This window comes from Hoplias malabaricus, chromosome 16 (assembly GCF_029633855.1).
Source record: "Hoplias malabaricus isolate fHopMal1 chromosome 16, fHopMal1.hap1, whole genome shotgun sequence".
NCBI classification, from domain to species: Eukaryota; Metazoa; Chordata; class Actinopteri; order Characiformes; family Erythrinidae; genus Hoplias; species Hoplias malabaricus.
Window position 1 is genome coordinate 11,336,794 of NC_089815.1, and position 14,056 is coordinate 11,350,849.

The following is a 14,056-nucleotide window of genomic DNA, read 5'->3' on the forward strand; positions in this document are numbered from 1 at the left end:
GCTTTATAGCCCAAAAAAGTGTCAAAGTTTTTTAAAAATGTAAAAATGCAGAGAAAGGATCTAACCAGGTCAGACACATACAGCAGCAAATCATCTGCATACATTGAGAGTTTTATTTCCATGTCAGATTGAGAGATTCCCTAGGAAGATGAAAGACACTTCAATGCAATAGATAGGGGATCGATGGCCAAAGCAAATAATAATGGGGACAAGGGGCAGCCCTGTCTGGTCCCATGTGACAGTGGAAAATATTCTAAACTAGTACCATTGATGTATATACTTGCTCAGGGCATGTATAAAGTAATTTAATCCAGGAAATAAATTTCTCCCCAAATCCAAATCTATGCGAGACTGCAAAGAGAAACTTCCACTCCACACAATCAAATGCTTTCTCAGCATCCACTGAGATGAAAGGGAATGGTCTAAGTAAATTTCATTTAAGACTGTACGAACATTAAAAAAAAAAAAAAAAAAGATGACGACCTTTAACAGAACCATTTTGATCTTGTTAAATTATATCTGGAAGAACTTTCTCCAAGCGTAAAGTAAAGCTTTGGCCAGGATTTTAACATCTACGTTTAAGAGAGATAAAGCCCAACTCCTGTTAATAGAAACATTCCACAAACCATTGTGCTTCCTTTTCCTGACCTGAATATTTCCACACACTTTAGATGAAGTTTTCCCCCAGTTCTAAGCTGAATGTTGTACTTCTTATCTAACCTTACTAAATTAAACTTGCTTTCTTCATTAATGAGATATTCGGGTCAACATGCACCTCAGCAAAGTTTAACGTAGCCTTCTGATGAGAGTTTTGGTTAATGTGGAGTGGGTTTTCAGTCCTCTCAGATGGTGAGAAACTGGTAAGATAAATTTTTAGCTATTCAACACTGAACTGGTCAACAATTCCACCTGCAGTATTAAACCAGTTCGCTATCGACAGTGTCCATATAATCATGTTGTCACATGCGTTCTTACATGCGTTGACCTATTTTTCTTAGCTGAAAAGGTCATCCTTTTCGCGTTCTTCTGGAAAAAAAAATCCTACTGTTGCAGAGTTTCAATCACCAGATTGTAAAATATTTTTGATTGTTGCCATGTAAAACGTTTTGTCAGACAACTAAGAAAATTAGTGCCATATGCCAGAATAATACCAATAACTATGCAGTATCTTATCGTTAAAAATCTGACAGCCCACTGCACTGAACTGAGAACAGTCCACCAGCTAAAAATCCAGTTAACAGTGTCCTGTGTGTAGTGTCCAGTGAACACCCATGAAGGGCTAAGGGACGACCAACACTAAGTGAAAAAAAAGCGAATGGGAAACCACACTACCCCACCACTACGCACAGTGACACAGAGACTGCATCTCTGAGAGTGGTCCATCTCCCAATAAAGGCCTTCTCTCTGGTGGTCCTTAGCATTGAAGAAAATAGTATAAAAGGGGACTAACAAAGTATGCAAAGCAACAGAAGGATTACAGTGTATAAATGCAAAACTACAGCGTGCACTTAAATAAGTGGAGTTGATAATATTTACAATTAATATAGAAACAAAGAGGTTCTTTTGAATTATTGCTGATGGTCGATATAAATCCACACTTTTCTCTTCATTTTAAAGAACGCCAGGTGGCGTTGAATAGCTACAAAAATAGGAGTGAGAGGGACAGTGCTGCGGAAGTGACATGTCTATGTGAATGGCTGCCCCATAAATCTCTCCCTGCTCCCTTCATAGTGGACTGCAGGCCATGAAAACGACACGTCTTCTCATGGAGATATAATTTATTTATGTGAAAATTGTATGTATTTAAGTCTTTGTTTATTTTAATATTATTAATTATAATAATAATAATTATTATTAATATTATTTTTATAAAGAGAGTAAAATGAATGCGTTACACTGCTCACCTGTGAGAAGTGAGTATGGCGCCATTTGAGACCGAGCCCGTGTGAGAACCAAACAGTGATGGAGGAGGTCGGTTCTCTGGCGGTTCACCGCCGATGTGCCGCGGGTCAGTCCGCTGTCCGGACCGAGACCATAGAGACTTTGACCGAACTCGAGGACTTGGAGCGGGTTTACACACAGCTCTGCGATGAAGAGGTGCGTTCTCCCCGGAGAGAAACAGTCCACTCTTCAGCCAAAGAGAACCGAACAGGCAAAACTACACGTAGACATTTACTGGGCTGAGTCTCAAATACTCTGCATTCAATACTCTCTATGTAGTGCATAATGGCGGTTAAGAAATAATACATTTTACGCAGTGCACTTTATATCTAATTGAAGACCGTTTCTATTCACCTCAAGATGCTTGTCCCCTGTATAACGTTTAGAACCCCACTTAAGAGTGTAGCAGCCATAGTGTTATTACTTATGTAGCTAGTGCTCTATAAAGGGAGTAGGGAGCGATTTGAGATTGAGCCTACCTCTATAACTAGTGAGTTGTCTACCTATGCAATATGTGACACCATTAAATCATACATTTTAATAGTTCATTTATTCGTTTTGTCGTGTTTTGAAATTTTATAAGTTTTGGTACATTACGAATGTGTATGTGTAGATTATCGTGCTAGCTAGCTCTGACAGCTCAGGATGTGTCAGCTAACCAGTGGGTAACTCTAGCTTGTTTATGTATTTAAACTTGTTGAACATTATTTGAGGAATTGGAAGTGGAAGTGACAGCTAAATTATAAATTGTCTGACTCTATAAGCTGTTTTATAAAGGTTGATTTTAGTGAAATATAGTGAGATAGCTGATAACTTGCTCCTTATTGCCTAGGAGGTAATTCATGAATGGATCCGTTTATGCTACAAAAAAGCAGTTCCCCCTGATGCTTAAAATAACTTCTGTACAAAATCTTTGGTACATTTAGGACGCTAGGTTTAAGTGTAATGGCTGTTTCATGAAGTGCAGAAGATTCATTAAAGAAATGGTGCATTATTCCTTTAATTTTTGTGCTGTCAGGCAGAGGTTCAGACAGAATTGGAGGCGCTTGCAGGTCAGCAGGACAACATCGAAACCAAGATGCTGGCTCTACAAAGACTGGGGTGAGTATCAGCAGTTCTCCTTAGTAGTTTGTGGAATTTGGTTTTGACAAAATAACATCCCTGCTCAGAGTATGTTTATGGTTTTGAAATGTTGTCTAACAGTTCACAATAAATATATATTTTGTTTCCTTAATCATGCTGAGTTTTTTAAAATAGGAGTTTGCTGTATGCAGGCATTGTTCAAGTTTCGAAACAGTCTGTAAATGGGGACTAATCTGCCAGTGTTTCTGTCTTGCATAGTTTTCACTCATTTCTTGATCCAACACCTACTGTTCTTGCCACCCAAAAACTAGCTGTAACTCCTTGTTAAACATGTAGCTAAGTTGCATCATAATAGTGTCATATTGAAGTATTGAACCTGAATCTATCTTAGAATAAAATAATTGTATTATATGTTTTTTTTAATTATTATTATTTCTCAGCCCCAACTTACAGCTGATTGAAGGTGATGCTGCACAGTTATCAGGTATGATCAACTTTACCTGCAGTCTGGCAGAGAACGTCAGCAGCAAAGTCAGACAGCTGGACCTCACTAAGGTGACAATTGTTAACAAACATACAATTAAATGGTATGCAATACTGCAACAAGGTTTGCTTGTTAAACACAAAGACAGGTGAGAGAACATGTGTTTGTTCCTTTCAGAAAAGGCTGTACCAGGCCATCCAGCGTGCTGATGATATTCTTGACCTGAAGTTCTGCACAGATGGTGTCCAGACTGCTCTGCGTAACCAGGACTACGAGCAAGCCGCTGCTCATATTCACCGCTACCTCTCTCTTGACCAGTCAGTCATTGAGCTGAGCAGACAGGGTGGAGAGAGTAAGAAGTTATTAAAGCTTATCTTTTCATTGTATGTAGTTAGTACAGAAAGTATAAACTTAAAGTGCCCTCACTGACTTGGCTAGCAGTCCTGCTGCAGAGCTTTTTGTACTAAGCAGCTCTCAGCTGATGACAGTCAAGAGTCAAGCCAAGAATCAAGAGTTTTATTTTCAATTCTGCATATGTACAGGACATACAAAGGATTGAAATTACGTTACTCTACTCTCCAAGATGCAGTAACATTTAACAAAAAATAGAATAAACTCAACTAAGCTAAGTATATAAATATACAAGAGTGAACAAACAGAAGACAAGTGCAGGGCATACAACACCAGCAGCTCACTGATAGACATACATGAGTCAATGGGACACTGACTGAAGACAATAAGCTGATTTGGAGGTAGGATAATGGATGTCCAAGGCAGTGTAAACAATAGTGCAAGAAGATCGTAATAGAAGGAGGTAGGATACTGGATTTACAAGGCAGAGTAGTTACTTTTTCAGCTTCTTCCCATGGGGGTTCATGAATTTGCCTAAAAAATCTAATAAAAATCCTTACAAATGTTGTCCTGGCTGAATTCCATCAGATCCATACAAAATCAAATTTACTACTGCAAAGGGGTACAGAATACCTGTCGTTACAAAGAAAGGTTGGATTAGTAGTAGTCCACAAACGCTTAGCTATTTACATAGTGTGATTTACTAAGAAATTCCAAAACCTTTACCTCAAGGACACCTGGACTTGACGTTTGATTTAACCCCTTCATTTAACTTTGTAGGTACAGCTGTGGATGCCAGTCTTGCTTTGCTGCAGGAAGCTGAGCTTAGTTTGAAGGCATTGGTGACTACACGACTAGAGGAGGCAGTTGCTGCTAATGATCTCCCTCAGGTGGAGCGCTTCTTTAAAATCCTTCCATTGCTTGGCCTCCATGACCAAGGGCTTGCACAGTTTGGCCGGTACCTCTGTAGCCAGGTCTGTATATGTTTCTGTTCTTCATAGTAATCATTTATAATATAATTGCGGACATTTTGTGTGAGAAACAGATAAATATAGTATTCTTTTTATGCCTCTTTTTTTTGAGGCTTAATATAATTTTCCTCTTAGTTGGCAAGTAAAGCAGAGGAAAACTTGCTCCTTGCGGTGGGCTCTGATCTCGGTGAGCGCCGAGCACCTGTGATCTTCGCTGATACACTCACACTACTACTGGAGGGTGAGATTATTTTCAGAAATATGCTTGCATACACACTTCTCTAAAGGGATTGTAAAGGTGACCAAATAATTATGGTTATTTTTTGTGTATTTTCCAATAGGGCTGGGTGTTAATATTCAGATACTTTAATGGCACTGTGACCAAATGAGCTTGCTTGTTACACAATCTAGATTGGTGATTGGTTGATTGATCAGTGTGATCTGTAATAATCATTGGTACCTGTTTTTTTTTTTTCCTCAAGCTTTGTCTGCTCCTCTCAGTCTGACTGCATTAGTTGCATTTACATATCTATCATTTAATGTGAATTGCAGTCTAATCCTGCTTATGCAATGTTCTGCCATTTTATATGATTGGATGTTCAAAGTGTTTTTGCTTGGCATATGTTTATTGAGTTGATTTCTGTGTTATATAGATCTTTCAATAAATGGCATATTTAAAGTTTTTTTTTTTAAAGAATGCTATAAGGCTCAGATGGTACCTTTTGTGTTTGGAGCCCACTCCATAGCTCAGAAACTGCACTCATAAAAATGACCAGTGACCTCCTCATGGCATCAGATTCTGGTTTACTCTCCATTCTCATCTTCCTTGACCTGAGGGCAGCATTTGACATGATTTATCACACCACTCTCTTTCATAGACTATCCTCCACTGGTATTATTCAGACTCCTCTAAACTGGTTTAAATTATATCTCTCCTCCCGCACCCGATTCATTCAGCTTAAATATTTCACTTCTCAGCCTTCTTCTGTCACTTCAGGTGTAACCTCGGGCTCTGTTCTGGGGCCCCTCCTCTTCACTATTTATCTTCTTCCCCTTGGCCATATTTTTTGTAAATTTAACATTAATTTCCACTGTTAAGCAGACGACACCCAGCTCTACCTTGCCTGCCAACCTACCTCTAATCTTCCACCCTCCTTCCTTACTGACTGTTTGGTAGAAATAAAATCTTGGTTTTCTTCTCCATACCTTTCCAATATTCTCCATGTTGGTACTCCCTCTCGCACCCTCAGATCATCTCTCTACATTCATCTGGCTGTCCCTTCCGCCCGCCTCACTTCCATTGGGAGTAGAGCTTTCAGCCGCTCTGCTCCCCAGCTTTGGAATTCTTTACCACCTGACATAATGAATACAAACTCACTTTTACAATTTAAGTTCACACTCAAAACCCATCTGTTTAAGATTGCCTTTCCATCTAATTGACTCAGTTGCATTGTCTTATCCTAACTTGTTGTTAATATTGTCGACTTTGTTTATTTATTATTTATTCTATTGTCTACTTTGTATTTTTCCTACGTGTCCTTGAGTGACAGAAAGGTGCCTATGAAATCAAATGTATTATTATTATTATTATTATTATTATTATTAAAAATGCAATCTAAATATTGTATAATCTAAATAATACAATGCAAATTTTATAATCAACACCTTCACAGAGCAGGTATTATTTGGGTGGTGGTTCATTCTAATACTAAGGAGCCACCGCTACGTCAATGCCACTCCACTGCTATATTGATCACTTTATTTATATAATAAATACTTGTTTTAGGTATTGCAAGGATTGTGGAGACCCACCAACCCATAGTAGAAACATACTACGGCCCAGGTAGACTCTACACACTTCTTACACACATACAAAAAGAGTGTGACAAACAAGCACAGAAAGTGGTGGATAAGTTCATTCAGCAGAGGGACTATACCAACAAGGTGAGTCCTTGTATTTTACAGGTGCTTCAGTTGATAACTAAAGTCATTTCAATTGATAACTAATTTGTACTTGGTCTTTTGAGTGAAGTGGCTTTTCATTTCTTTTCTTTTTTTTTTTTTTATAGTTTCAGATAGTCCAGAGTAGTATGATGAGAGGTGTACCTGCTGAGAAGATTGAGCCAAGGTATAGCATATATTAAATGTTTTGAACTATGACTATATATTTACATGGGAAGAATATGCGTTAAACATCATGCTACAGGTATGGGTGAATTTAGTGTTAGGGTTTTTGTATTGGTAAGGCTGGGTGTGCTTACAGGTTTGAAAACCACTGGTCTGTATTTTAATTGTCTCTCAGGATTTGCCCTACTAAGGCTAACATGTGGATTTATGTGTGTGTAGAGAGATGGACCCAGTGTTATGTGAGGTCACCCTGATGAACTCAAGGGCAGAACTGTACTTGCGATTTTTGAGACGGCGCATCACAGCTGATTTTGAGGTGGCAGATGCAACAGCAGCAGAGTCAGTCATTCAGGGTAATTAACAATGATCTTACGTTTATTATACATTTTTTAACAGCTTCATTTATATTATATTTATCTTTAATTCAGTTTCTGAATGTATTTGTGATCTATTTGCCCCAGTGTGAATTAATAAAGTAAATCTGTGTTGTGTTGCAGAGCACCATCAGTCTTTGGAACGGTTACTAAAGGAATGTAAGCTCAGTTGCACCATGCAGGAGCTTATTGGCTACTACATTCCCATGGAGGAATACTACATGAGAGAGACTGTGAACAAAGTAGGATATGCACAGACATTTAAACACATTAAAACTCATGCAGATCAGTATATTTTATAAGCTAGCTCTAAATCCCCATATATGACATTGTAATGGGAAATGAGTTTGTCTGGAAAGTTGTTATAATTTGAATGAATATTGACAATATAAGTAAAGTTAATTAAATCCAAACAACTACATTTATTTTCCCATTATGATATTTTCCCATCACCACCACACCTGCATTTACTCCCTGTTCCTCAATTATTTCTTTCACTCCTGCATCTTTCCATCAAAATGGGAGGATCTAGTTTGTAGCGCAAAGCAAAATCCACTCAGAATCTCAGTTCAACACAATCAATGTTCTCTCTTTACATTGACAGTCTACACTGTACTTGGAGACTTGAAGTTAGTATTTTTTGTAATTTGTTTGGAACTGTTTAAATTCCATTTTTAATATGACCTTCCAGACTATGTTTTGATCCCTCTGGGGTAATTTGTGTAAATGTTGGTCCTATTTATTAGATTGCTGGTTTGATTCCCAGTGATGCCTCAGCCGTCTAAGGCCTGGAATCCTAGAGTGTGCAACTGACCTTGTCTCTGGGTGGGTGGGTAGGATGTTCCCTCTTCTCCCACCAAGCATGAGCATCTTTCGGCTAATGTGAGAGATCTGTGCAGTTTATATTATTTCTGTGGCGTGTTAAGCTGTTCAGTAGCATTGCATTAGCAGCATTCAAAACAAAATGGTGGTTTGGCCTCACATATCAGAAAAACAGGCACGCTCCCAAGGCTCCAGATTCTTTTGACACTGTGTACATTCAGGGGAGATTTATTAATGGGTGGAATTGGCAGCTACTAATAATCTAATAGAAAACTTGGCAAATAAAAAAAAAAGTTTTGGGATAAGCCAATTATTTTTAAAATATGAACCACATGCATCCACTGTGATATGTGAAACCAGTTTCTTAATAGCATACATGGAGGAATACTAACTCCTCAACTCTGATCATTTAGCTAATATACACCCACATTGGCTAGCATCATACTGAATATGAGGAGGAGGTAGAAGACCATATCACTCTCCAATTAAGCTCTCAGACCCCCAGCCACAGATGGCTGAGGCATCATTGGGGATCAGACTCACAATCTTTCGATATCAGGGCCAATGCTAAAACAGTTGCACTACTCTGGAGACATTAATATGTGAAATTTGCTCTCTGCCCAGGCAGTTGCCATGGACACAGCTGAAGCAGGACAGCTAAGCTCCAGCATGGTTGATGATGTGTTCTATATTGTGAAAAAGTGCATCAGCCGAGCTCTAACCAGTGGTAGCTCAGACTGTGTGTGTGCCATGATTAATCATGCCACCAGCGTGCTAGAAACAGATTTTAGGTAAATATAATTTATACACACATATATTACAGCACAAATAAATATTGTATTGTAGTTATAAAGCCCCGAGTCTGCTGTTGTTTTATGCTGCCCATCTTTCTTCTTGTGCCAAGTAAGATTTACTTTTTATTTATTTTATTTATTTTTATAAACCTTTACTGGATTGTAGGGCATTCTCATTAGATTAAAACAGCAGGGCATTTTGGATTAACTGTTTATTACTTATAATATTAGAGTGGGGAAAGCAGTATTGAAGTGACCTACAGAACAAAGATGCGAGAAACAAACTCCATTAAGGTTAATGTTGTATGCAAAAAAATACACCCTGCATAAAATTACCATTGAAACCTGAGTTTTCTCTTTAAATAGTCTTGGAACTGGAATTTGAACAGACTAGTATAAATTCACCTATAATAGGTCATTAGTTTGTGTGATTTTTGGCTGATTTTAAGATATTTCTTGTGATTTATATTTTTTATACCAGATACCCAAAACATTTTAGATGATAGAGTTAAGATAATATAAATGTATAATAATATTTTTTAGCAAGAAATCCTGCCCTTACCATTTCTCATTGTGTAAAAATATGTATTATTATATAGACATAAATTAGGCAACAGTTGATTTTCAAATATCATGTTTTTGACAAATCCAGAGCAACAGCCTACAAATTTCCCAAATGCTGCAAAAAATGTATTAATATACCAGATACAGTGTTACAGTTGTACTTGTGGGGTTGGTATAGTGTAGTGGGAAACACCACTACCTTCTACACAGAAGACTAGAGTTTCATCCCCTGCTTGGGTAAATAACCACACCATGCTACATTAAGGGTCCATGGGCAAGCTTCATAACACTGCAGTTGTGTAGAACATCTGCAACATGATTCAACTTTAAGTTGCTCTAGATGAGAGTCTTTAACCAATGCTGTAGGTGTAAAATGTGTTTCACTTTGGTTTTGTCACTTTAGATCAAGTGCAGGAAAAATGAAATAACAAAATTGAACTAGGTATTTCTTGTATGTGCGTTTGCAGGGAAGTGCTGGTGTGTAAGCTACGAGCAGGCTACCCAGCCAGTGCTCTCCAGGACTTGCAGCGTGGTGTCAGCAGTGCCGTTAGCTTGATGCAGAGCAGCCTGCAACATGGAAAGATACAAACGCTTGGCATAGAGAGCCAGGAGCAAGCTAAAAGTGCCTACCTGGTGACTAACATACTCTATTTCATTATAGCTGTTCTGTGACATATAGAGTGAAACATATTCTTTTCAGTAAATTACTTCTCAGTGATAACTGTATCTTCTTCCAGGTGACTCTAAATAATATAGAAGTTTGCAGCGAGAATATCAGCACTCTGAAAAAGAACTTGGAGGTTTGTCCATTATCTGCCAATCCCTATTTTTTAAGTAGGTGGTAATCTAAAGATAAACATATAGGCATTGATCTATGAGAATGAATGTTGCATTATTCATACATTCATACATAACTCTTTCTTTTGCTCAGAGTGATTGTGCTAAATTATTTAGTCAAGGGGCAGGCTCAGAGCATGCTCAGGCCAAGATAGACAGCTGTCTCTCTGACTTGGTGAACACCTCCAGCAAGTTCAAGGATCTTCTTCAGGTTAGAAATATTGAAGTTTTGCATATTTGTAATGTTTTCTTTTGTCAAAAATATGTTTCCTGATCATGTTTGTGTGTCTGTCCAGGAGGGCCTTCATGAGTTGAATAACACTGCTATAAAACCACAAGTGAAACCCTGGATCAGCAACTTCTTGTCTGTTTCACATAACATTGAAGAGGTGGGAGGTTAAAAAGTCTAAAGCCCAATCCCATTTATCCTACCCCTATTTTCTAAGATTCTCCTTGGAACTGCGTTACAAAATGGGACAGCTCTTCATGATCCTGACTTACTACTTAATCAGTAGTCATCAATGGTTTATATAGGGGCGATCCTTAGTCGTGGTGATCTTTCTTACATGGGCTATTGGCATCTTAGAATGACAGAATATAGGTATATTTGAATGTATTTTTTTATATTGTAAATAATCCTGTTTTTTCTTTCCATTACTAAGATGACAAAAGCCTGAATGTCCAAATAAATATATGGATTGATTCTGGGCATGACATGAAAGGTGGCTCAAACAATAGTATGAAAATATGATGGACTTTTGGTTACATTTATGGCATTATATTTATATTTATGGCCAGAAACTTTTGATAAACATATGTTATCGCCCATTCCAAACTAATCAGTGATATGATTCTGAATTTATCTTTTATTTGGCAGCTTTTCATTCAAAACTTCCAGTTCCACCATAAATGTTGCAGTAGCCTCAGGTGTCAGGAGGTAGCTTCAACATTTAGGATGGAACTGCAAATTTACTAGCCAACAACTGAAACATCAGCATACAACTAGCAATATTTTATGCATGTTATGTAGTAAAGGGTTGTAATAGGTTCAAAATATATTGAAACTATTAAACTAAGATACATTATCAATTTTTATTTTTATAAAGGCGAACATACTGGTAGACTTTGTTCCTTCATGCATGACTTTTACAGACACCATCCATGTTTCTTTGGCCCCTAAAATTTTCCATATAAACACTGTGACTGGTTGCATTTTCAGGAGGAGTTCAGTGAATATGAAGCAAATGACCCATGGGTTCAGCAGCTCATTGTGCAGCTAGAGCAACTCATGGCTGAATTTAAAGTAAGAAACACGCCCAGTCACATGTATACTGTAAGCGCTTCACTGAAAAGGGCCATTTTTAAACATGTTTCTCTCCTTTAGGTTGGTTTGTCTTCACTGATCTATGACACCCTGACGAGCCTAATGACCAGCCTTATTGCTGTGGAGTTGGAGAAGACTGTTTTCAAATGTACCTTCAGCAGGGTAATTTCCTTGAATGTTTTCTCTCAATCCCCCACACACACACATCACCCATGTAATTATCATGTAACACCAGGACCACGTTTCGTGTCTCTCTTACAGCTGGGTGGGCTTCAGTTTGATAAGGAGTTGCGCTCATTGGTTGCCTACCTCTCATCTGTCACCTCTTGGACTATCCGGGATAAATTTGCAAGGCTTACTCAAATGGCAACAATTCTAAACCTGGAGAGGGTATGTACATGTATATTCCTAAAAGTGCACTCATTGAAAATTCTAATTTTCAGTGATGCAAGCCCAGCTTGTATAATCTTCATAGCAAAGCTTATAAACTTAGTCACTATGCTGAATACTATATTGTTTTGAATCGATGCACAAATGGGTAAGACCATTTCGTTCATGATGAGTGGTTAATTATTCAAGTGAAATGAGTCCCCCTTAACAATAACATGAACTTGCCCAATAGCACAAGTGGGGTTTTTTTGTGCTGCTGCCCTGACTTCAACCTTTTACTTGCCCTGAGCTTTTGGGAAATTGCTTTTGCTGAACCTGGCCTCCTCTGTAGGGGTGAACTAGGGATGAATTCTAGAACTAACCACCAACAACACTACCTGATGTCACTAATGTCCTTGTGGCAGAACACAATCAGATACTGCAAAGTTTAAATATCAGTTTCCCCAGTGGAGCAAACGCCTCTACTGCAGGATTGGGGAATAAACTTCCTATTAAACTCCTCATTCAGAAGAAGAAATATTGGATAAGTTAAGTTTAGCGTTTATTTGCCATCTTTAATTTCGAACAACTTCAGAACACAGCTGGGAAGTAAATTGTTTTTTCATTAATAGGTCATGGTCAATAGTATCAAATGCTTCTTTTAAAGTTTATTAACACCCCCACAGTATATTCCTTATTGTCAATTGCAGTAGATTTTTATTTATCACTTATATCTCACATATCTCTAATATCTCTTCTACCATTTACATCACTGCGTTCGAGGTGGACCTATTTAATCTGAATCCATACTGATGATCACTGAATGATTTATATTTATATATGATTTCTATGAACTTATCTAGCCTTTGAACAAATCATTTTTCTAAATGTTTTGAGAATTGGTATAGCAAAGAATCAGGTCTGTAATTGGAGAACTGGTGTCTGTCTTCACTTTTAAAGATAGGAATGACTTTTGCTGATTTCATTTATTCATAAGAAGGTCTCTATATATATTTGTCCAGATAGTGTGTATAAAAGTTTTTTTTTTTTGTCTTCCCTTCCTTCAGGTATCTGAAATCCTGGATTACTGGGGGCCAAACTCAGGGCCTCTAACATGGCGCCTGACTCCTGCCGAGGTCCGGCAGGTCCTGGCACTTCGAGTTGATTTCCGCAGTGAGGACATCAAAAGATTACGACTTTAATATACACATGGGAGTGGGGATTTGCTGGTTTGATTTCTAAGGATAACTTTTAAGACATCTGTCTGTTAAACTTATGGTATAAAGCTTATGTTACTGTAAGATTATGGTAATGTACATTTGTATAGACACTGGCTAAAGGTTTCTTTCTTTCTTTGAATCATTAAACATTTTTCAGTATGTATTTGAATTTCTTTCCTATGTTTCTTTAATGCTTGTAAGAAATTTAACTTTTATTAGAAATCTGGATATGAAGAAGGGGTCGCACCATGCTTTACCTAGTGGTGGACAGTAATGAAGAAAATGTAATTTGTTACTGCACTTAAGTAGTTTTTTTGGTGTGTCTGTACCTTACTTATTTTGTTTTGGGGGATTTTTTTACTTTAACTCCACTACATTCCAAAATCAAATACTTTTTACTCTACTACATTATGAAAATCTGCCATTCCTTTTGGTTTATGTGTGAATAAAACCGTAACATGTCTGAACAAATCTCCCTGCTCCACACAGCTCTCCACGTGACACAAAACGGCACCGTTGCTAGGAGATGAACGAACACAGTCGCAGCGTTAAAACCAGTGAAAATGTTTCTCCATCTGAAACCAATAATACCAAAGTCAGGACTTTTTTTATGAACTGTTCTCTGAATTTACGACTGTAAGTAATCACTTTCAATTCTTAGAATCGTTATGAATTAACAAAATGATTTTTACCATTAAGTAGTTGGTTGTATTTGAGTGATCAGTAACTACTATTCATTCATATACACGGCTTACGGATCTGTAGATGTCACAAATGACTCCCAGAGGGTGAGCG

The 14,056-nt window shown here is 37.8% G+C and overlaps 1 protein-coding gene across 1 annotated transcript; it reads left to right on the forward strand.

Annotated features, from left to right (window-relative positions):
- Positions 1-1,730: 1,730 nt before the first annotated feature.
- cog4 (component of oligomeric golgi complex 4) lies at positions 1,731-13,663 on the forward strand. Its single transcript, XM_066647616.1, has 20 exons — positions 1,731-1,795; positions 1,875-2,097; positions 2,960-3,042; positions 3,465-3,579; positions 3,686-3,860; positions 4,640-4,833; positions 4,966-5,071; positions 6,617-6,774; positions 6,900-6,958; positions 7,177-7,310; positions 7,455-7,573; positions 8,778-8,944; positions 9,979-10,144; positions 10,249-10,311; positions 10,443-10,559; positions 10,645-10,737; positions 11,568-11,651; positions 11,733-11,834; positions 11,934-12,062; positions 13,109-13,663. The coding sequence occupies exons 2-20, from the start codon at positions 1,963-1,965 to the stop codon at positions 13,241-13,243; spliced, it is 2,334 nt and encodes a 777-aa protein (XP_066503713.1). The 5' UTR covers positions 1,731-1,795; positions 1,875-1,962; the 3' UTR covers positions 13,244-13,663.
- Positions 13,664-14,056: the final 393 nt, after the last annotated feature.